Raw genomic sequence first — 22,342 nt, 5'->3', positions numbered from 1 at the left:
ATGGGAAGTTGAATATGAGATGGAAAGTCTGTCTTGTATCATGACTCCATTGAGCTGCCCTATAAAGGAGCAGAGGAGGGAGAGAAGGTCTATATTATTGAGTAATATGGCAAATACTCTTTTGGAATATGTGGATATCAACTAAGATTTAGAATTGCAACGGAGGACCACGGTGTCAGTGACCGGCAGGGCAAAATTAGGAACCAACAAATTAAAAATATTTTGTCTCTCTCCCAACTTCTTTTCCATAATAGAAAGGTACAGAAATAGTTAAAATGGATAGGAAGAATTCAGCATGTGCAACCCTAAGGAATTCTTTCTGGTATTTGTAATATTCTTAACTCAACCTCAGCCTCAGTGGAACAAAACGTTGAGTCTTTTTGGAAGTCTAGCTGTTAAGTGATTCTAAGACATTTGTACCAGGCAGAAGTTTTTTCTCTGTTGGGCACGTTACGTTTTCTTTTTTAGTGTATGTATGTGTGCTTCAAATGCATAACTCTGGGATCTTCCAAGGAGATCCCCTGGTGCAGGGGTGAGGTGAGCACTGCAGTGTGTGATTTCTGGCACCTGGTTTCTGCTCTCTTGTGGTCGCCGCAGTGGCCTGAGTTCCTCGTTTGCATTCAGTGCTTCGTTTCAACAAGCTAGGCTCCCTCCTTTCTTCTCATTTGGAATTGGTCAGAGGTCTTGAATTCAGACAGCTCTTGCATTGACTGTGGGTCTTAGCACCTTTCAATGTGATCTGCAAAGAAAAACCTACTGTCCTTCCTAATTAGGAAGAAACGGAGCATGTTAGAGTCTCTACTCAGAGATCCCAGGAAGGAGTGGAACTATTACACGGCAGACTTTTTTCCACTCTCAAGTTGAAAGCTTGTTATGCTGAATACATAGACTAGAAATAAGATACATCAGTTCTTACCTGGCCACATTAATTGGCTCTCTTGTTCTGAATATGAACAATCTTAGCTGATGACACCCTGGCAGACACCATTGTCTTCCTTCAGAAAGTACAGACTGTGAGTGGGGTTTAAAAAATATTCTAGCTCAGGGTGACCCAGGTCTCAAATCTGAGGACTCTGACATGCGTGGTATGTGTCTTGCATCATTCTTTGCAGTTAATTCTTTTAGGGTTCAAACGTGGTGGGAGTCAGGGCCAGGCAGGGTTCCAGCTAGCTTTATTTTTAAAAGTATAATTGAAATCACCAACTGCTCCCTGATACCTTGGCTCCCCTGGTGCCAGAAGAATGCTGTTGAGCTGTTCATTGTAGCCCAGGAGGTGCCGCCTGAGAGGCTGCACAGTGGTTGTGCTGCAGGCTGGTCCTCAGGGCCATTACCATGGTTACAGTGTACCACCCCGAAGGTGAGAGCCCTTCAGAGTGATGGAATGCCTCAGATGACATCCAGAGTACATTTGCCTTGTGATCACTTATGCTGTGCATTAAACACTATCGCAGGGAACTTGGTTTTGATGAACTTCAGTTGCATAAGGAGGTCTTACCATTCATCCTCTAAATTTTGGCATTAAATTATGAGTGCAAATCATTTTGCTGATAAAGCTTATATGTTATTGTTGAATATTAGCACATTGGACACTAGAATGAAATATTAGATAACTAAATGCATTGTCCTGAGTACTCTTTACAAATACATATACATATATGTGGGTGTGTATACGGGTGTGTGCATCTTATACACGTATACGTGTGTGTTCATACCCCATGGACTTTTCCCTTTTCTCCATGTTGTCACATTTTAAAGCAGTTAAAGCATTTAAGGCATTTTAAAGCAGTTAAGCATTTAAAGCAGTTTAGGTCAGCCAAACCTTGATGTGGGGGAAGTTAATTACTCTTTTGAAATCTCCAGTGAGATTTTAGGTTTTTCACGGGTGTTCCAGGGAGTCTTGAAAGAAGCCATGAATAAACTAAACAGTGGGGGCACAGAGGAGACCCTCCCCTCTGCTCTGCTGTCATGGATGGAGGAGAAGCACTCCCTGTTGTGGAGAAAGCAGTGAGCACTAGTGATGATGGAGGTGGTTCAATATTGTCCTTTTTTCTCCTGCAGCTTAGTCATCCAGTGGAGATTTGTGAACAGGGTCCAGAAGCAGATGAACGCCTTCTTGGAGGTAAGCCATGCTAGCCAGGGTTCTCTGCCATGTGCCTCTGGTCCCGGGTCGAGGGGGGATCGCGCTTCTCCTTTAGCTGGTGTGGTGGAGCTGATCAGAGACAGAGGTAAGGCTGGGGACCCTGCAGGAAGGCCAGGATCGCACAGCTCACACTGCTGGCCAGTCTCCAGCACAAGAGTGTTCAGCCGTTGTGCCACCACCTCTTCTTTTTCATTTTCATGGGTTCTCCTGCTTGGCTTCTCTTATTTTTACATTTGTCCTGTTTTTAAAGAGGACGTTTTACAAACTTGATCTACAACCATTGTCTTGAAGTTTCAGGCGGTACCCAAGAAAAGGCTGCCTTTTGCTGCAGTGACAGGTTCCAAGAAGCCCGAGGACTGAGAGCTGAATGATAAAGCGCAGTCCCCGCAGTGCCTTGCCACCCCTCCCTCCCTGGATCACTGCTGCCTGGGCATTATTTATTTATTTATTTTGAGACAGATTCTCACTCTGTCGCCCAGGCTGGAGTGCAGTGGTGCGATCTCGGCTCACTACAGCCTCTGCCTCCTGGGTTCAAGCAATTCTCCTGCCTCAGCCTCCCTAGTAGCTGGGACTACAGACACACACCACCACGCCCAGCTAATTTGTGTATTTTTAGTAGAGATGGGGTTTCACCATGTTGGCCAGGATGGTCTTGATCTCCTGACCTCATGATCCACCTGCCCCGGCCTCCCAAAGTGCTGGGATTACAGGCATGAGCCACTGCGCCCAGTCCTGGGCATTTTTTTTTAATCCCCTGCCCTTTTTCTTTGTGGCGTAATTCATTGCAGGTTCTCTTCTGTACAGATACATGGAAAACACATTTTCTTAAGCTGAGTTTTTATTTATTTTATACCCAGCCACCTCATGACAGCTTTTACCCTGTTAACGGAGCAAAGCGGGCACTGCCCAGATGCAACTTTTTAATATCAGGGATGCTCCCAGGCCCCTAGCAGAGGGTGAGGGATTCATCATTTTAAACAGTATTCCACTTGGACCAAAAGTGAAATTCTTTCTTAAATCTGATAGTATTAGTTACCTCGAAGATCACACAGGAAACAGCCTCGCGTCCACGTGACTGATTTTCTCTGCACTGAGGCAGAGCTCTCGTGGGGCGATGCTTTCCCTTCACTCAGGCACCTACACAGGATGCGTGAAGCCGGGGCAGCACACTCAGAAACAACTCGGGGCCTTAGGGACTTAAAATGGGAGGACAGAATGGCAGGTTTCACTCTTTATTTAGATAAGAAATCCCAGGAAGCAGATTCCTGGACCCCACCGCAGGCGGTCCATACCTTCAGAAACGCAGCTTTCGCAGCGCGCAGGGCCCAGCAGAGCTGAGCTCATCCTAGATCACGCCATAGTTAGTGGTACCCTGGGAACTGGAGCATGGTTTTCTGTACGCACAGCCTCTGCACCCATCACCTGCCTCCCTCTGTGTTTCTTCTCCATGCCTCCAGCACGTTATTTTTAAGTGTGTCTCTTACATATCTGTAGCCTGTGCATTTTAGGACGCACTGACTCACAGCAGTGTTATAAATGGCTTTTGGAATCCACCTGCCTACAGTATCCCGTATTTTCATCAGGTTTCAGAAATTACTCCACTACTTGAATCTTCTAGATTCTATGATTTTTTGAAACTTTTATATTGTGACTGTGTTGTTTTTACTGGAACTATGGTTACTTGATACTGTCACTGACGTAGGAATCATCAGGAGAGATTATATTTTTTTCTGGCTAACCAGAAAAGTTTGTTTTTCCTGTGAAATTTTTTTTTTGAAGGCAATAGGTGTTTAAGATGATTTTTTTTTTCTTTCAGGGATTCACAGAACTACTTCCTATTGATTTGATTAAAATTTTTGATGAAAATGAGCTGGAGGTTTGTATTATAAACATTATTTTATGTAAAGTGGATTTTTTAAAGTATCTCTCATTACTTCACAAGTAATATTTTAATATTCTTGGATCCATAATGTCCTAGAGAGTAACTTCAGATGAATTCTATTACATGTCTCTTATGGGACTTATTTGCCAATGTAGGAGTAAGGAACAGCAAAAATAATCAGCTGTAGTTGCCTTGCCCATCAGAGGGCAGTTCTGGAACATGCCTAGTAAGTAGAGGCCACTGAGCAGAGCTGGGATCATGGCCCTATGCACCAGGCGAGGCAAATCACCACGACAAGTAGAAACAAGGTTTGCAGTAGCCCTCTGGACAGCAGAAACCTGCTTACACTACCAGACTGGCCAAGTATCCTCTGCTGCATCCCCATCCACCCCCACCATGGCAGCCAAATGGGGGTGTTGGCCACAAGGTGGCCGTAAGCATCTACTTGGGCCTGTAGAACAGACGTCTCATTGAACTTGAAGTGGTTTATGTTGAGTGAGGAAAAATATCAGAAGGCAACAAGGTAGTAGCAAAAGGTAGTTTAATGATTGTCTAATTCAGCTTCTTGGTGTTGACATAGATGAGCAACAGCCATTTTAAAAGCAGAGGAATATCTCGCCCTTTGTTGTGTCGAGAGAAACAGGAGAAAGACTGTGTCTGTTGAGAAGCCGTTGGTGGGACTCGGCCATTTCCCCCATCCATATCCAGTGAGCGTTTCCCATAGACTGGCTTTCTATACTTTTATCTCAAAAGAGAAAGTTCAAGATCGATGATGTCTGTAGAAATCATATACCTCAAGCCTTTCCTCTGATAGGTGGGAAACTGAGGCAGAGAGCAGCTGGGTTTACCCAGCAAGGTTTTGGCACAGTCAGGCCTAGGAACTTTATTTCCTGGCTTCTGGCTTAGTTCTGTTTCCATTTCATTCTGGTACCTTTGCAGGAATATCTTCCATTTATCCACAGGAAACCTCCCCTGATGGAGAGTTGCATAATAGGAACAGCAAACCTTAGACTAAATGCTAAGCCGAAGACCCAGTTATGCCTTAGCATATGTCTGCCGTTCTTAGGCCTCTGGGCAGATGAGGTGATTTGTCATCACTGGAATTGATCAACCTGGAGGAGAGTCATAAGCACTAATTCTTTTGTGGGTAGGGAGATGCTTTCAGATATTCAGAGGAATAACCTCTCGGGAGGAGAAGCAGCCAGGCTAATGCGCAGATGCTGCTGGAGCGTGAGAAAATCCACGGGTCCCATGTGTAAGACTAGAGGGGTAGAGAGGACGACTGTGGCATTTTTATATCTGATATGACATGCCATGGCTTGCGTAGGGTTCAAATTGAGCCGCCCTCGTGACTGCTGCCTCTGTGATCTGCTATGGCAGGTGGAGCCTGGAACAGGTATCTGCCTTCTTCTGTTGTTACGATTTGGTAGCTTACCTTCGTGGCACAGTGACCACATGCTGGCACTGAGGGTGGTCATTTCTCAGTGTGTGATCTCGCAGCTTTCACATCCTGCTTTTACATCTGGTAAATTTTCTTCCTAGTTGCTCATGTGCGGCCTCGGTGATGTGGATGTGAATGACTGGAGACAGCATTCTATTTACAAGAATGGCTACTGCCCAAACCACCCCGTCATTCAGTGGTTCTGGAAGGTAACTCCGGGGCCCAGCCCTACCCGGTGTCCTCCACCTGAGGCAGGATTGAGGGCTGCGTGGCGCCCTCCATTGTGGTCTGACTTCAGGACTGATGCTGGCTTTGGGGTCCGTTAGAGCTTGGACTGCTGGGGGAGGGAAGAGGCAAACTGAGCCAGCAGCCCCGTGGTGGCTCCTCTGTAACTGTAGCAGACAGCTAGACTTGAATGAAGTTGGTGCCTACAAAAGCACACTGGCCTTCCTTGACCACCTCGTGAAAGTGACTTTTATTTGAGGGACTGGTCCTCCAATGTGTAAACAGAAATGGGGGCTTCCCAGGGCAGAAACAGGCTTCAGGGATGGCTTTGCAAGATGCCACTTTCTGTTAAGTCATTTTCTCAATTTTTAAAATATATTCCAACAAATATTTTGATCTGTGTATCTTTCAACCAAACATAACACAACATTTGATTTATTATCTTAGGGCCACTGTTTGTATCCTGTTCGGCTTAGGAGGGAAGTAAAATAGGAATGGGTTAGCCCAAGGGGGATATAGTAAACAAACTTAAAAAAAAAAAAACAGTTATCCCCAAAAAGGCTGATTATTTTCTTCACCCCAAAAAGGAATCATTTAACTTTTTCAAATTTATTCTTATTTTTATTTTTATTTAAAGATGAGGTCTCACTATGTTGCCCAGGCTGGTTTCAAATTCTTGGACTTAAGCAATCCTCCTACCTCGGCCCCTCAAAGTGCTGGGATTACAGGCGTGAGCCACCGTGCCCGGCCTTTTTCACATTTCTAAATGCCTTTTATTACTATTTCAAATGCCAGCAGGAATACAGAGATAAAAAAGCAGAGTCTTCAAAGCCCAGTCCAGGTCTCACTTGGCTTGCTTTAGATGTTTTCCTACAGCAGTCCAAGTGGCATTACCAGTGAAGCCACCTGGATTCCCGTAATAATGCAGATATGTAAGATACACAGATTGTTTTAGAACCCCATCTTTGCCTTTGTTTTTTGTTTTGTTTTTTTTTTTGTTTCATTTTATAAAATGATGTCTTCTAGGGAATGTGTCTACAATCTGAAACCCCATCTCATAACCTGGCTTCCCCTTGTGATGACAAATCTTAAATACTGTATATTTATAATTGGCTTAGGGGGAACTGGTAAGCCTCGAACACAGAAACATGAGCTCAGTGCCCTCAGAGAATTTGCTTTTTATATCATTTATTTTGGCCTATTGGCAGAAGAAGAAAGAGACGGACGTTGTGATCACTCAGTCTCTTAGATTAGAGAGGCCAGCTAGTATTGTGGCCATAAAAAACCTACTCAGTTTTCAGAGTCAACTGTCTAGGTCTTACATTGAAATATAAATAAGATTAAGTTCTGCCTGCCTGCATGACAGCAGCATGTGCCATGGGTCACATGGGGGGTATAATGACCTTCTGCCTCTGTTCATAGGCTGTGCTACTCATGGACGCCGAAAAGCGTATCCGGTTACTGCAGTTTGTCACAGGGACGTCGCGAGTACCTATGAATGGATTTGCTGAACTTTATGGTGAGCAGGATGCCATTAGATTCAGTTGTCCTGGGAATTTCCAGCCAGGCATGAACTCTGGCCCAAGAACCCTGCCGCCAGGCCTCTGCAGAAGGCTAAGTTTCAGGACAGTGTGCCATGCATAGGTTCCATAAAAGTTCAATGAAAGTACTGTTATCTATACTTCATATAGATAACATGGTGCTTCTACCTCGAGGGATTGGGGGGCAGTTTGTGAAGAGATCCATAAGGCTGCTTTTCTTTTTTTTCCTATTTTAGTTTTTTAGTAAATCGTTAAAAACTAGGTTTTGCAGGGTCATTTATATGATCGTAAACTGATGTATAAAGTCACCTCCAGTAGGCAGAATTTTTCAGTGTTTACCATAGATTTAAAAATCACTCTGTACTTTGCATACTGAAGGTCACATTTCATTCGTCCTCCCACCCCCGAAGTTTAAATTTCCAGGGTCCAGCTGAGAGGCTGTAGCTGCCTGCCTTTCCACGTAACTGTTGTGTTTGTTAAACTTGGTGCAGTTCCATTCTGGAGACGATGCAGAGTCTTTCTGTGAGATTGTGCAGACTTCTGGCTTCCCTCAACATTAAATTTCAATGTTGCAACAGAAGAGAGTGTCTTGTACCTCACCCCTGGGAGCAAACCCTGCCCTGACAGTAGCTGGACTGCAGACCACACCATAGCTTCATTCTTCTGCCCCAAGCACTCTTAACATTTCTTTTTCTTTTCTTGTCTAGGTTCCAATGGTCCTCAGCTGTTTACAATAGAGCAATGGGGCAGTCCTGAGAAACTGCCCAGAGCTCACACATGGTGAGTGACAAAAACACATGCATGTCAACAGCAATATTTGAACTACTTAGCTGGGTATGGTGCTGGGCTCGAGGCTATAGAATGCTCTGTTTCCTGTCTGTAAGTAGCTTAGAGAATTAAAGGACAGTGATGTGGATGAAAATAGAAATTGTACAGTAGTGCTAATAAGACGTAACGCACTCAGTATGTTTGGCACATAAAGGGCTCAGGCCTCCCTGCCGTGAAGAATGTCTCCTCTGAGCCCAGTCCTTCCCTCATTATTCTAAGTAATGGAGCTTTCACTGTTCCCCATACATAGATAAGGCAGCTCTCAACCTCTATAAACACATTGGGTTTTTACTCCAACCTTAAATTGGTTGAGAAGTTAGGACAAAATACCCTGTAGAAACATCCTTTTTCAAAGGCCTTCTATGCCCATAAATAACCCATAATTCCCTGGAATTGAGCGGTAATGTGACTGTGGTTGGAGGAGGGTAAGAAGGCTGACACGTGGCCGGGGATGCCCAGGCATGGAGCGTGGCTGCCCTCAGGAGGCCCTCTCAGGAGGCACAGTGAGGCAGAAGGGTCCCAGCTGTTTTCTGAAGAGTTGCATGAAACCCAGCACAAATGCAGACTGGACGGAAATGAATTCTTGAAGCCAGGTTCAGGGAGCTCTTGCTAACTCCAACTCCCATGTCCCTCGTGTTGGTTTTTCTGCAAAGGCCTTTATTTCTTGCTCCTGAGGAAGCAGCAGAAGTGGGCCTTCTGGAAAACGGTGAGCAGCGTAGCCCTGTGTTTCTCATGCAGCGGGGGCTGCAAAGCCTGCTCTGGCCGTACTGAGCTAACAGAAGCAACCGAACACTCCCTGCAGGAAACGCCCTCCCTTAAACTAGAAGTGCTGGCCAGGAGAGAATTCTCATGAAAATACGTTTGCGAAAAATCGGCTGTGAAAGATTTTTTACTTCTGTTGGATTCTTTTTTTCCATTCGTACCACTCACGTGACTCTCCAAATGGAATGAATGTGGTCATTGCCTGTCACAGCCTTGAAAGCAAGCTGACTCCAGCCTAAAATTGATGAATATCCAGAGCAGTCATTGTCCATGGTTCTCTGGCTTTATTCTAAGGGAAGAATGCTTGAGTAGTTCAGAGCTTTTATCCAAACAGTGTCCAAGTTATATGTGGTTTTCTGGGTTCTACTGTCCTCCATATGAAAGGCACTGGCTTTGAGCCAAGCCCCAGGACTGTGGGTGGTGATACGGAACTCAAGCTCATAATACTAACCAGGATGAAGATTAGGAAAAGCGAAATTATTGGGCACAGTCATCATCTGTGGTCAGGCACTGCTTAATCTTTATGGCAGCCTTATGAGATGTGTTATTCCCTTGGGCTGTCAGAAGGCTGGCCCAGGGCTCACCTGAGTCACAGATTCCCAGATCACAGGATTTGAATTCAGATCTACCAGAATTAGAGCCTGCACCCTTAACCACTACACCAGATACACTGCCTCTGTTGATATACCCACTTTCTTTTTAGACTTTTCCAAGGAAACCAAATTAGTGAACCAATTTCATGTTCATTCAGCCCATGTTTCTCCGTGACTTCAGGGACACATATCTTAACTATTGAACTGTCTTTTTTATTTCGGAGCCCGCATGATTCTGCCACAAGTAGAACTTCCCAGATAAGACCTCTGAACTCAGTGGTTCTCAACCTCAGCTGCATGTTGGAACCATCTAGAGAGCTTTAAAGAAATCACTGATGCCTGGGATTTGGACTTCATTGGTCTGGTGTGTGACCCAGGCAGTGGGATTTTCAAAGCTTCCCAGATGATTCTTACAGGCTGGCAGGGTTGAAAATTCACAGCCCCTCACTAGGAGGGGCAAAGATCCACCTACAGGAAGGGAACAGCCCAGCTGGCTCTTACCAGAACTTATTTTCCTCTTTATGTGTCACGGAAATAAAGCAACTACGTAGTTTTCCTAATGATGTTCTCCCCAGACTAACTTGACCCGGATGGAGAGGACTGGCAGTTGCAAGCAACACTGGCTAGCGTGAGTGGGACTGTTCTGCTGTTTCTTCTAGATGGCTTTCCTTCCTACCTAACCCTGACTGTATTTTGACATAGGAAACAGAAACTTCACTGGCTGTTTCGTGGCAACAGTTCTGCCGTGAAATTTTGCCATGCATAGGTTTAATTTCTTCCATGTTTTATGATACACAATTAAAGTTCAAAATAAAAATCTGATTTCCTAGAAGAGCAGAAGCTGAAGGATCTGGTTCTCTGTGATGAGGGTACCTTTCATTAAGCTTTCCAGTGGTGATTATTGAGTGTCTGACATTCAAAGGACTTCATTTCATTGTTCTATAAAAGGTCACTACTCAGACATTTAAAATTACTCTTCATTAAGAATCACAGGCCCACCTGCCCTTTTAGGTAGACTCTAAAGCAAACAAAAATCATCTCGTTCAGCCCATGCATCTTCCGTGTGAGGATGCTGAAGCCCTGTGGGAACAATGAGCTCCTTAAGGTCACCCAGCTCATTAGTGCAGACCAAAGCCAGGTCTGTGTGTCCTGACCTCTGAAATGATAGGAACTCACACTCACCAAGCACTCTGTTCATTCCGGGGATGGTGCTCAGCACTTGATGTGATTGACTCGTACCATCATCACAGCGGTCCTAAAAGGTGGGTGATGTTATGACCCACTTTTTTACAGATACCACTGAGATGCAAAGCGGTGAAGCATTAAGCAGCATGATTCAGAGCCTCAGATCTTGACGTCCCATCTTTGCCTTTCTCTTCATCATGCCAATGTTTCTCAAACCTGAATAATCTGTGGACCTTTTTTAAAGGGAAAAAATGGTCACAGATCCTCAAGAATGGGCCTGAGACCCCCATAGGGATTGCAGGCCTAGGACTGTGAAACCCCAGCTGAAAAGCCTGGAGCCACTTTCCGTGAAAGGCTCTTTTGAATGCCATCTGTAGATACGAAGTCCTGTCTTTATCAATACGATAATAGAAAGTTAAAAGCCTCTATTAGTACTTACTCTTTTAGGATTCCTGGGTTTCTGAGAATCCCAGTTTGAGAAGCACAGTGTTATTCTCCGTCTTTTAGTGATTAGTGGCTATTAGAGAATCCAAGTGGAACTCAGTGGGACTTATTCAATATTTAGGGGTTGTTAAACGGCCCTCTACAGTATTTGTTTCTTTTCTGTTGCTGTGACAATGGTTAGCTTTTAGTATATGTGCAAGTGCTGCCAAAGCGAGCACGTGAATGGTTAGCTTTTAAAACCTAAGAAGTTACTTTGCTCATTCTTGGAATCACACATCAATACCTGGAGGGGGCGGTTTTAAACACAGTGTGAGCACTCGCGGCAGAGGCAGCACAAGTGCACTTCAAGAGCTGGAGCACCCGGGGCTGTACCTGGCCCCATGTGACCTTGGGCAAGTTACCTAACCTTGCTGTGTCTCAAGCTCCTCCTCTGTGAAATAGGGATGAAGCATTACCTGCCTTACAAGGTGATTGCCAGGGTTCATAACATTGAGACAAGGCTGATGGGGCACAGTGAGCACTCCGTGAACATGAGCTCTTATGTCATAATCAGCTGTGGCAAGTGTGCATGCCATTTTCATGACAGATACACATCAGCAACCACCCCCCAACACATACACACACACACACACACACACACACACAGAGGTGCAGGTTCTGTGGCTAAAGGCTCTGGTCTTGAGCCCCATGTAGACATTCAGTAAATGTTGAAAGGTGTTAACACTGATACCATCTCTTGAGTAATTGGGCCCTTGCTGTATGCCAGGCCCACTGATCCGATCCACTTGGCACTCATATGTGCAGTTTCCCCATGTCACAGAAGCACATAGGCCATCCATTTGTCTGAAAACCCTCACTATTGCCAGGGTGATTTGCAGCCCCCGCCCCCACCTGAAGCCTCCAGATATGTAGGGACTTTTTCTAAATGCAACTTTGCATAGCAAATGTCAATTTTGCCTGACTTTGATCAGAGGAGGTAGCTTAGCAATGGTGTTCCCGAGCCCCGGACAGCCTGGGTTCTGTTTGTGGGTCTGCCGTATGACAAAGACTGTGACCTCAGGAACCTTGCCCTATGTCTCTGCTCCAGGAGCTCCTGTGCAGAAAGGAGATAACATGACCTGCTTCATAGGGTTGTGATGAAAATGAAGTGAGTTAATAGAAAAGCACTTGGCTTGAGGCCTAGTGTGGAATAAGTAATAGTATTAGAGATAGACACAGTCTTAATTCGTGGGTAACTCCAAAAGCATCAACTCTGTGTTCCAACGGTTTGGAAATCTTGCCAGTTACTTTGCTTTTCATGTTTCCCTTCCCACCAGGATTCCTCCAAGATCTGCATCTGACTATAGCAAAGGTTTCATGGACCATTCGAAAATGTTCTTTCTCTGTAAATTACAAGAGCTTATTTAGTGTGGATGTTTCATAGCTAGAGGTTTTCGGGGGTTTTTTCTCCAGGTAATCAAAATTGTTGGTTAAAGCTTTTTTATTCTCTTACTCAAACCCCATGCCCTATTAACCAGATCTAGGAAGTGCTGTTGCGGCTTTTCACCTACACTTTTTGTTCCTTTTGCAGCTTTAATCGCCTTGACTTACCTCCATATGAAACTTTTGAAGATTTACGAGAGAAACTTCTCATGGCCGTGGAAAATGCTCAAGGATTTGAAGGGGTGGATTAAGCGCCCTCTGCCTCGGGGGTGGTTGTTCTTCAAGCAAGTTCTGCTTGCACTTTTGCATTTGCCTAACAGACTTTTGCAGAGGCGATGGCAGAGAGCAGCTGCAGGCATGGTCCCTGGAGCCGAGCCTTCACCACGCACTCATCCAAGTTCGGATGCGGGAACCTGGTCCCAGCTTGAGTTCCTGCATTTCCCACCACAAATTATCAACTGGTTGATGTGTACACTAATTACATTTCAGGAGGACTTATGCTATTTATGTTGTGCCTCTGCAGGCAAAGCCCTTAATAAATATTTTACATCCTTTCTAATGACAATGAATGGAATTAATCACTCTACAGGTATAGTATTACAACTCATGTTTACTTTTTAAAATGATTTAGACCGATTTGCAGATTTTATTTCGTTATGATTAAAGATGTCTCATGTACTTGGAACAGTGAGCATTTTTTTTTTTTTTTTTGTATTTCACTTTCATACCAGGCTTAATGTCAATGACATTTTTATTTTTGAAGTACTCTGCCACCTCCACCCTCTACTTTATTAGAATTGGAAGGCAAATTTTTGTCCAAAAACCTTCTACAGACAAGTACTTTGAGAGAATTTCCAATATAATATTAGACATAATGATAATTTTTTCCATACTCAGAATGAAAAACTGGATATTACGTTTTTGTTTTGGGGTTTTTTTTGTACAAATTTAGCTAATAGCTACAGGCTGAGAGAATTGTAACATAGCATGACAAATTTTGTGTTGACTTGAAAGGAACCACACCATTATTCCTTAGAAGTAGTTACCTGGGCCCTAACACATTTGAGACAGGGTTGGACTCCCATTTCTCATCCGAGAAATTACTTAACCCTTCCTGGCGCTGTACAGTCATCTTTTATTCTCTTTCCTCTTTGCTGTTTGTAGTACAGACATTTTGAATGAAACTTGGCACTGCTTGATTCAAAACTGTGGAAACCAGATCTGTTTAGTCTCCTGTTTGTATGCGTTTGCTAATGGTAGCTAAATAACCAGTTTTTGTTGTAAATGCACCAATTCTGAAGGCACTTTATGTACTACATGGAGGTCATATCTGGTTTTGTTTTTATTTTTTTATCATGAACATTAAATGTGATGATGATTTCTTTTCCCTGCACACATCTTTCCGGTGCAATATCTATCAATTGTGAATCTGGCTGCTGGTGTATAAAAACCTGGATGTAAAGCTGAGCCTACAGACCTGTCCTCACCAACTGTTTTGTGATTTCTACTCAACTACAAAGATTTATTTAATGTACACTTAATCTGAGTTTTGTTACCAATGACCTGTTGCATGCTTCGATACCGTGTACTGCCTGAGTTGTGTCTGTTGTGTGCTAGATTAAAAGTGAGACAGAGACTTGACTTGATCCTCTGAGCTCAAGCTGTTGAGCTGGTAGTGGCAGAGGACTGAAGGTACCTGCACAGTTTGATTCTTTTCCACGTGTTAAGTCTCCATTGCAGAATTGTCGTGCTTTGAGAAAACACCTGAGGCAGAGTGGGAGTTGAACGAACCCCGCTGTCCTTTTTAACCTGTGTTGTCCTAGACCCTGTTGGGGCAGTTAGGGGACACTAGAGATTTGATCTCATGCCAGTCATCAATAGGACAAAAAAAGTTGTGATTTGGGGAGGTCTGTTTGTTACATAAAAAGGACCTTTCGGTGTAAGAAATTGCCGATTTTACCCTGCCCTGGCTGGCATGTGAGAAGCCATGGAAGGTTGTGGTTGTAAATGAGTTGTCTACAGGGGTACAGAGGCCTGAGGTTTCTAAAAGAAGGTAGATTTGTACAGACCTGAGTGTTGGTTCCCTTTTCTTATTGGTTGAAAAATACCTGGTAGTGATCAGAAAACTTAGATGCTATGTAACTAAAAAAAAAAAAAAAAAAAAAATTCCTGCTCATGAGTTTTGACTATTGGTGAGACGTTTCCCCTACAGTTAACATGACAAATGTCTCAGTGGCAAAAATCCCCTTTTTGTAAGCCCCCATAGTCTAGAGTCAGTTTTCTTTTTAAGAATGATGCCACAGCCTGAGTCGAGCAGTGCGCTTGCTTGGTTTTTGAGAGTAATTGTGTAATTGTAGAGGGAGAAATCCAATTCTAACCTAAGAACGGGGATTCTTCTGTCATCTTGCAAACTGTATATTGAAAAAAACAGAAGAGTCACTAAATGCATATTAAGTCAAGTATTGAAAAGTATAAAAGAAACATCATTCTGACAATTTCTAAGCCAGAAGCAAACAAGAATTACTGAAATCTACCCCATGAATACTTGGAAGGCAGTAATTGTGAGTGACACCTCAGTTCATCAACCCCTTAATAATATCAGCTTGATTTTAATGACAACTAAATATTGCTGAAGTGAGGATTTAGTATTTTTTAAAAAAGCAAAACAAGGTTCAGTAGTCCTCAGCAATTCTCCAAGTTTCTCTCTTTGCCTAAAATGGTCGTAGATCTTGATTTCTCTGAATCATGATCACCACGCCCAGTCATCTTCACAGCGTAATTGCAAGTGGCAGTAAAGACAGTGTGCTGGGTAAGGAGCAGTTGCTGGGTCATTCCTTGGGCCCCGACCTGCCCAGCGAGTAGCTCTGGGGGAGAGGGCAGTGTTGCCTATCCCAGAGGTCCCAGCAGCCACACTGCTCTGCAGGCCTGGCTCTCTTTATAGCCAGAGAAATCACCTTAATGCAGTCTCTTTAGTTGTCTGCTGAAGCTATAGTTATTATGGGCCACTTACATGAGGCTGAGAAGTACGTGCCAGAGCTCACACACTGCCTGTTGCGGGTCTCTTAATATCAGTTATCACGGCCGCCTGTGGGTCCCGGGTATTGCCATTCCTGCCCCTTGTTGGCCCGAGGAAGGATGTGGAAAGAGCGCCTGGTGGGATGAAGGTCTAACAGCCTGTGCCTCCCCACTGCTGGCCCCGGAGCCAGCAGCGGTGAGGCATTCATTGTCTGTATTGCGGTGTATTCCCAGCTTCAGTGCTCTTTTTCCTTTTTGCCTGAAATGTTTATGCTTCTCTGTAGCCAGTCCTCTAACAAATCACAAGAACAAAGGTAAGACACTTGGTTTTTGTTTCCAGGACCCTTCAGAAGGTGACACCAGATATTCCCTAAATTCAGACAATGAGGGATACAGAGCGACTTGGCGTGTATTATTTCTCCCATGAAGGACAAAGGGACAGATTACTATTATTATTTCTGAGACAGAGTCTCGCTCTGTAGCTCAGGCTGGAGTGCAGTGGCTCAATCTCAGCTCACCACACCTCTGCCTCCTGGCTTCAAGCGATTCTTCTGCCTCAGCCTCCTCGAATAACTGGGATTACAGGCACCCACCACCACACCTGGCTAATTTTTGTATTTTCGGTAGAGATGGTTTCACCATGCTGGCCAGGCTGGTCTTGAACTCCTGACCTCAGGTGATCCTCCCGCCTCAGCCTTCCAAAGTGCTGGGGTTGCAGGCATGAGCCACTGCACCTGGCCTCACAGTGACAGATTCTGAGAAACAGCGTGCAAAACATTTGAACCATTTTCTACATCTCCCATTGTTGCATAGACAGTGTGCACCTGCTGCTATCTTGCCAGATCCACACTGGTCCTCTCGAAAGCAAGGTTCATACACAGCAACTTTTTAATTATTCTAACAGTTACCCATTAACAGTCGACTCCTGTATTTCTAAGAGTCTCGTACTCACCTCTGAAATTTAAAAACGTATAAAGAGAGCCTGAGTTAGTCAGTTCTGCAGCCCCTACCCACTGTGCTAGTTCTCCTCTTTCTTCTCTCTCCTCCTTACCCTGCCCCTGCACCCCTGTACTTAAGAGGGAGAGGTGGGAGGTGCTGTCTGGTATCATTTTCTGCCTTGCCAACAGGGGGTGCCGCGGTGCAGCGTAACTGCCTGCCTGGTCCCTTCCTGACCTCCCCCGACCCCGAAGATCACACACTACCTCTGTCATTCAGGCATTGGGGTACATCCTGATAAGTCATGTCAGAACTGCCAATTTCAGGACTGAGATGTGTTTTTAAAAAACAAATCCTTATAAACTCCACTTTGTACTTTAGATTTTAAAACTGGGGAAAAAATGTGATATTCTTTGGACCACTTTTTTAATTTATATAAGCCTTAATGAACAGTGTCTATACATTTGCATACGCACACCCCCACCCCAGAGTGTTCTCAGTATGTCAGAGAAAGTGCCATAGCATTAGGACGGGAGCTTGGAGAACGTTTTCTAGAAAAGGGTTAGCTTCCTGTTGGCATGAAATTTTCCAAGCAAACCTCTCATTAAACATCTGTTGTTTGTTAAAGATGTTCCACTCAAAGCAACGCATGTTTCAAAGGCATGTCTTTCTGTTCGTTGGTTTTCTGTGTGTAAGGAGTAGCATTGCTTTGGCGCCTAACCTCGCGTGCACTGCATTCTCAACCCCGTACCAGTGCATCGGAAGCCTCCCTCATGACCATAACTCTGTATCTGCAGATATCTGTGTTCCTGTGTAAGCCAGTTTTCCCCTTTTACTCAGACTAATTTCACCTAGATTGTCACGGTTTCCTTCATGTTAACTTTGCGTGACTTTGTTCTTCCTTTACTACTCTGTATGTAATATATATATACATATATACGTACATATGCTGTCCAAATATATTTGTATATATTTGTATAGCATTTTTACACCTTTATTGAGTAATCTGGTTTCGAAAGGGGGTGAGAGTTTAGTCCCTTCTACAGTTTTCTCCAAGCTGTGTCCTGCGAATTTCGACCCTTGGAGCCTGAGAAAACCCTAGGAAGATGATGTTAATTTGCTGTCATTTCTTAATTCAGGATCTATCATCAAATGAAACATGAAAAAACAGTGACTCTTAAGGTGAAAAGAGTTTCAAGCATTCCAAATAAATTCTCAATGTTTCATAACTTTTTATTATAAACCCACCTCCTAATAGGAAGCCAAGTACTATTTGATACAGTGGTAAAAACCAAACTACCTTAAATTTTTTTTAAGGCAACTTACGAATAATGCTCATTTTCACAATCAGAATAGCTTTAAAATATGGTTGAATTTGATACACACAGGAAGTTTTCTTGAAGAACAATCCTTTCGCTTTTCTTTTTTCTTGAGAGATCTAAAGAGAAACTGTAGATTGTTTTCCTGACAGCAAAAGACTAATGTGACAAAATGAAGTCATTGTAAAGAAGCGATGCAACTTGTCAAATATTTAATAAAGAATTATGGAAGCTGGAACATTTTCTACATCAAGTATTATGGGTTGTTTGATTTAAAGCTTCTTTGTGAATGCACCATCTTAATTGTTTCAGAGGGGTTTAAATGCCTGCAGATTTATAGTATGTTCATTTCCTTCATCTCCCTAAAAGCTCCGCGCTTTTAAAAACATTAAAGTCTGGCAGGGCACAGTGGCTCACGCCTGTAATCCCAGCACTTTGGGAGGCTGAGGTGGGCGGATCACTGAGGTTAGGCGTTCGAGACCAGCCTGACCAACATGGTGAAACCCCATCTCTGCTAAAAATACAAAATATACATATATATATATTAGCCAGACGTGGTGGTGCATGCCTGTAATCCCAGCTACTCAGGAGGCTGAGGCAGGAGAATCGCTTGAACCCGGGAGGCAGAGGTTTCACTGAGCCAAGATTGTGCCATTGCATGCACTCCAGCCTGGGCGACAGAGTGGGACTCTGTTTCAAAAAAAAAAAAAGTCTGCCCAAAACACATGGCTTAAGCCTACTAAAAGGATGCACATTTATTCTTATCCATCTGCTGTTTTGTTCTTTTATTAAACTTGAGAATTACTGATTTTACGTAACATTTGTATAATCCATGTTAGTCTGTTCCTCAAAAGGCATCCTTGTATACCTAGCCCTCAACTTGTGTGAGAGTTAGAGACTCAATGAATCCCCAAGTTGCTTCTCAGAAAGGTGCTGTCAAAATCCCGACCGTATGTCACTGTCCTGTGCAAAGCCGGTGGCATTTTTCCTCATGCCATTTCACTCCGCTCAGATAATCTCAGACTCCTGGAGAATTTTCCCTTTTTCTTTAGTACTGAGATTCCTCTTGATGTGCTTAACCCATCCCCTCGGGGCAGAGGAGACAGTGGGGAAGCAGGACATCATTTAGTCTTTGGTTTCTTGCGGCTTGTCTTTTTCCATTAACAGTAGATGGCATCTTGCCAAGAAGCTGTCCGCAGCACCTGGAATTCCTGCCTCCTCCTCCAGAGTTACGAGTACACGTGAGAGGCACAATTGAGAGGCACAGAGCCACTGTGAATATTTATGTTCTTTCTTAAAACCACACATGGTGGAACAAATTACATCAATGACACGGTCGCTAGATTAATACGCTTTTAACCTGCTCTGAAGTCCAAGACTCATTAGGCACTTGTGAGATGGTGAAGCCTCTGGTAAAAGTGTTTGCGGTGAGCATGGGTATCCTGAATTCTGACGCTAGCTTTCCCGGGGTTGGCTCTCAGAGCCATGTTCAAAGGGGTTCCTGAGGTGAGAACGCAGAAGCCACTTTCTGGGAGAGAACACTTCTCAAAGCAGCTTCCAGAGAGCTCAGGCTGTAGAATCTCTAAGGAATCATTTACAGGACTTGAACTGGGCTGGAAAAAATTTGAGCATGAGTTTACTTAAGACCCAAGACACAGTCCTTGGTAAGTAGGCCGCAGTGCCCAGCTGTGACCCAGTGGGGGCTCAAGAGGGCAAGAAGGGAGAGTCCCTGTTGGAAACCTTTTAGGGCTGACCTTAGGCCAGACTGGGAAAAAGGTCAGTCTCCCCAGTTAGTCTGTTGCTGTGTTCCTTCCTGCCCAGCCCCCTTCACAGTGCCCCGTGCTGCTCGTGTGCCTCCTCCCCTTTCCTCTGCAAAGTTCCCAGCTGGGCTGCAAGTCTCGGGTACCTGGAGTGTTGACAGCGCAGAGCCCTCCCGTCACCTCCCGGCAGAGTGGCCCTCACTTCACAGGGGCCTCCTGGGGACAAGGCGTCCTGAGCCCTCAGTGCTTCCAGGTGAAGGTCAGAGACTGTCCCTGTGTCACGTTCTCCCAGGCCTGCTCAAAGCACGAAGTCCCACAAGGGGTTGTGGTGTGTGAGGAATTAGTGGGTTCTTGGTCTCACTGACTTCAAGAATGAAGCCGCGGACCCTTGCGGTGAGTGTTACAGCTCTTAAGGTGGCACGTCCGGAGTTGTTCGTTCCTTCTGATGTTTGGATGTGTTTGGAGTTTCTTCCTTCTGGTGGGTTCGTGGTCTCGCTGGCTCAGGAGTGAAGCTGCAGACCTGCGCGGTGAGTGTTATGGCTCTTAAGGCGGCGCGTCTGGAGTTGTTCGTTCCTCCCGCTGGGCTCGTGGTCTCGCTGGCTTCAGGAGTGAAGTTGCAGACCTTCGTGGTGAGTGTTACAGCTCATAAAAGCAGCATGGACCCAAAGAGTGAGCAGTAGCAAGATTTATTGCAAAGAGCGAAAGAGCAAAGCTTCCACAGTGTGGAAGGGGACCCGAGTGGGTTGCCACTGCTGGCTCGGGCAGCCTGCTTTTATTTTCTTATCTGGCCCCACCCACGTCCTGCTGATTGGTAGAGCCCAGTGGTCTATTTTGACAGGGCACTGATTGGTGCGTTTACAATCCCTGAGCTAGACATAAAGGTTCTCCACTTCCCCATCAGATCAGTTAGATACAGAGTGTGGACACAAAGGTTCTCCAAGGCTCCACCACAGCAGCTAGATACAGAGTGTCGATTGGTGCACTCACAAACCTCGAGCTAGACACAGGGTGCTGATTGGTGTATTTACAATCCTTGAGCTAGACGTAAAGGTTCTCCACATCTCCACCAGACTCAGGAGCCCAGCTGGATTCACCCAGTAGATCCTGCACCAGGGCTGCAGGTGGAGCTGCTTGCCAGTTGCACTCGCACTCTTCAGCCCTTGGGTGGTCGATGGGACTGGGCGCCGTGGAGCAGGGGGTGGCACTCGTCGGGGAGGCTCGGGCTGCACAGGAGCCCATGGAGGGGGGGTGGGAGGCTCAGGCATGGCGGGCTGCAGGTCTGAGGCCTGCACCGTGGGAAGGCAGCTAAGGCCTGGCGAGAAATCGAGCACAGCGCTGGTGGGCTGGCACTGCTGGGGGACCCAGTACACCCTCCGCAGCCGCTGGCCCGGGTGCTAAGTCCCTCATTGCCCGGGGCCGGCAGGGCCGGCCGAATGCTGCGGGTGCGGGCCCGCCAAGCCCACGCCCACCCGGAACTCCAGCTGGCCCGCAAGCGCCGCGCGCAGCCCCGGTTCCCGCTCGCACCTCTCCCTCCACACTTCCGTGCAAGCTGAGAGAGCCAGCTCCCGCCTTGGCCAGCCCAGAAAGGAGCTCCCACAGTGCAGTGGTGGGCTGAAGGGCTCCTCAAGTGCCGCCAAAGTGGGAGCCCAGGCAGAGGAGGCGCCGAGAGCAAGCGAGGGCTGTGAGGACTGCCAGCATGCTGTCACCTCTCAGTGGCTCTTCCAGGTCCTCTGTTGGTCTTACTGCCTTAGCTGTAAGTTCCCAGCTTAGGGAATTTCTCCCAGTTCAGGCAGAAAACCCAGGTTTTCCCAGGGAACTGACTGCGATAGCTTCATCCTTTTCTTGGCCAGGTGCCCCCAGAAACTACCTTTTCAGATATGCCCTTTTACCAGGCCTCCAGGCGCCCTCCCTCGCAGCTCTGCAGCCTTGCTGCACAGTTCCCGGTTGGAATCGTGAGGGGAGACCGTGTTTCCTCCACACGTTTTTGCCCACTCCCCACATCAGTTCTTGGAGTAAGCCTTTTTTCCTCTCCAAGGAAAGGGCTTACTTGCAGACAAATTAGTTTGGAAGGGGTGTACAGTACTAGAGCAAGCACACCCCCAAATTGAGCAGACTGAAACTGAATAGGGCCCAGAGGATGGGTGAGAGCCACATTCCTGTGATTAAAGGCAGATTTGGGTGGTGTCTAAGCAATACCCTTCCTAAGGAGTTTTAAATACTGTTGTTAGAATCAGGGAGTCGAGTTCCCAATCCTGTTTGGCCTTATCCAGACTGAGTACCAAGGCTAAAGGCAGAAGGTTCTGCGCTGCAGAGTGCCCAGGTGTCAGCAGCTCTAATCACATGATAGCAGAATATGTGGGCCTGCAGGGCCGGCCTTGCTTTGTCTAATGCTCTCCTTTTCCACGTGAGTCCCGGGGTTCTTGCCCTTGATTAATCTAGATATGACCAGTACTGTGGGCCCGGAGGGCCAGGTTTTCTTCTAATTTGTGGCCTTGGACTCTGCTGGGGCAGCCCTGCCTCCCCTGTACAGACCCAGAACAGCTGCCCCTGGGGGCGCTTCTCCCAGCTAGAAACCTGAGGGCTGATGGGCGAAGGTGGTTGGCTTCCGACTGCCCCTGTGGGCCATGGAAGCAGGCGGGACCTCGTTCACCCCACCACCTCCACCCAGGGGCTTGTCTGCAGCAGAGGGGGGACTCAACATTGAGCTCAGGAAGGGAGGCCAGGAAGCCGCACGAGCGGCCCAGCTTGGGCAGTTGGAGGCAGCAGGGAATGGACAGACCACCTTGGCCTGGAGGTAACTCCAGCAGAGACACGGCCGGCAGAGTTCCATCCTTCCGCTTCCCAGTTCA

General features: G+C 45.8%; 1 protein-coding gene across 20 annotated transcripts in view; it reads left to right on the top strand.

Moving 5' to 3' along the window:
* NEDD4L (NEDD4 like E3 ubiquitin protein ligase) overlaps nt 1-17,980 on the top strand; it is a 368,499-nt gene extending 350,519 nt beyond the window's left edge. For all 20 annotated transcript variants that reach the window (XM_055297882.2, XM_055297880.2, XM_055297875.2 and 17 more), the window contains 6 exons: nt 2,059-2,119; nt 3,957-4,016; nt 5,565-5,672; nt 7,111-7,207; nt 7,937-8,009; nt 12,612-17,980. In XM_055297882.2, the coding sequence (XP_055153857.1) occupies nt 2,059-2,119; nt 3,957-4,016; nt 5,565-5,672; nt 7,111-7,207; nt 7,937-8,009; nt 12,612-12,714 (502 nt within the window). In that variant the 3' untranslated portion in view covers nt 12,715-17,980. The remainder of the gene's footprint in view (nt 1-2,058; nt 2,120-3,956; nt 4,017-5,564; nt 5,673-7,110; nt 7,208-7,936; nt 8,010-12,611) is intronic.
* Nucleotides 17,981-22,342: the final 4,362 nt, after the last annotated feature.

Source organism: Symphalangus syndactylus, chromosome 1 (assembly GCF_028878055.3).
Source record: "Symphalangus syndactylus isolate Jambi chromosome 1, NHGRI_mSymSyn1-v2.1_pri, whole genome shotgun sequence".
Lineage (NCBI taxonomy): Eukaryota > Metazoa > Chordata > Mammalia > Primates > Hylobatidae > Symphalangus > Symphalangus syndactylus.
This window is presented reverse-complemented; position numbering and strand designations above follow the sequence as displayed.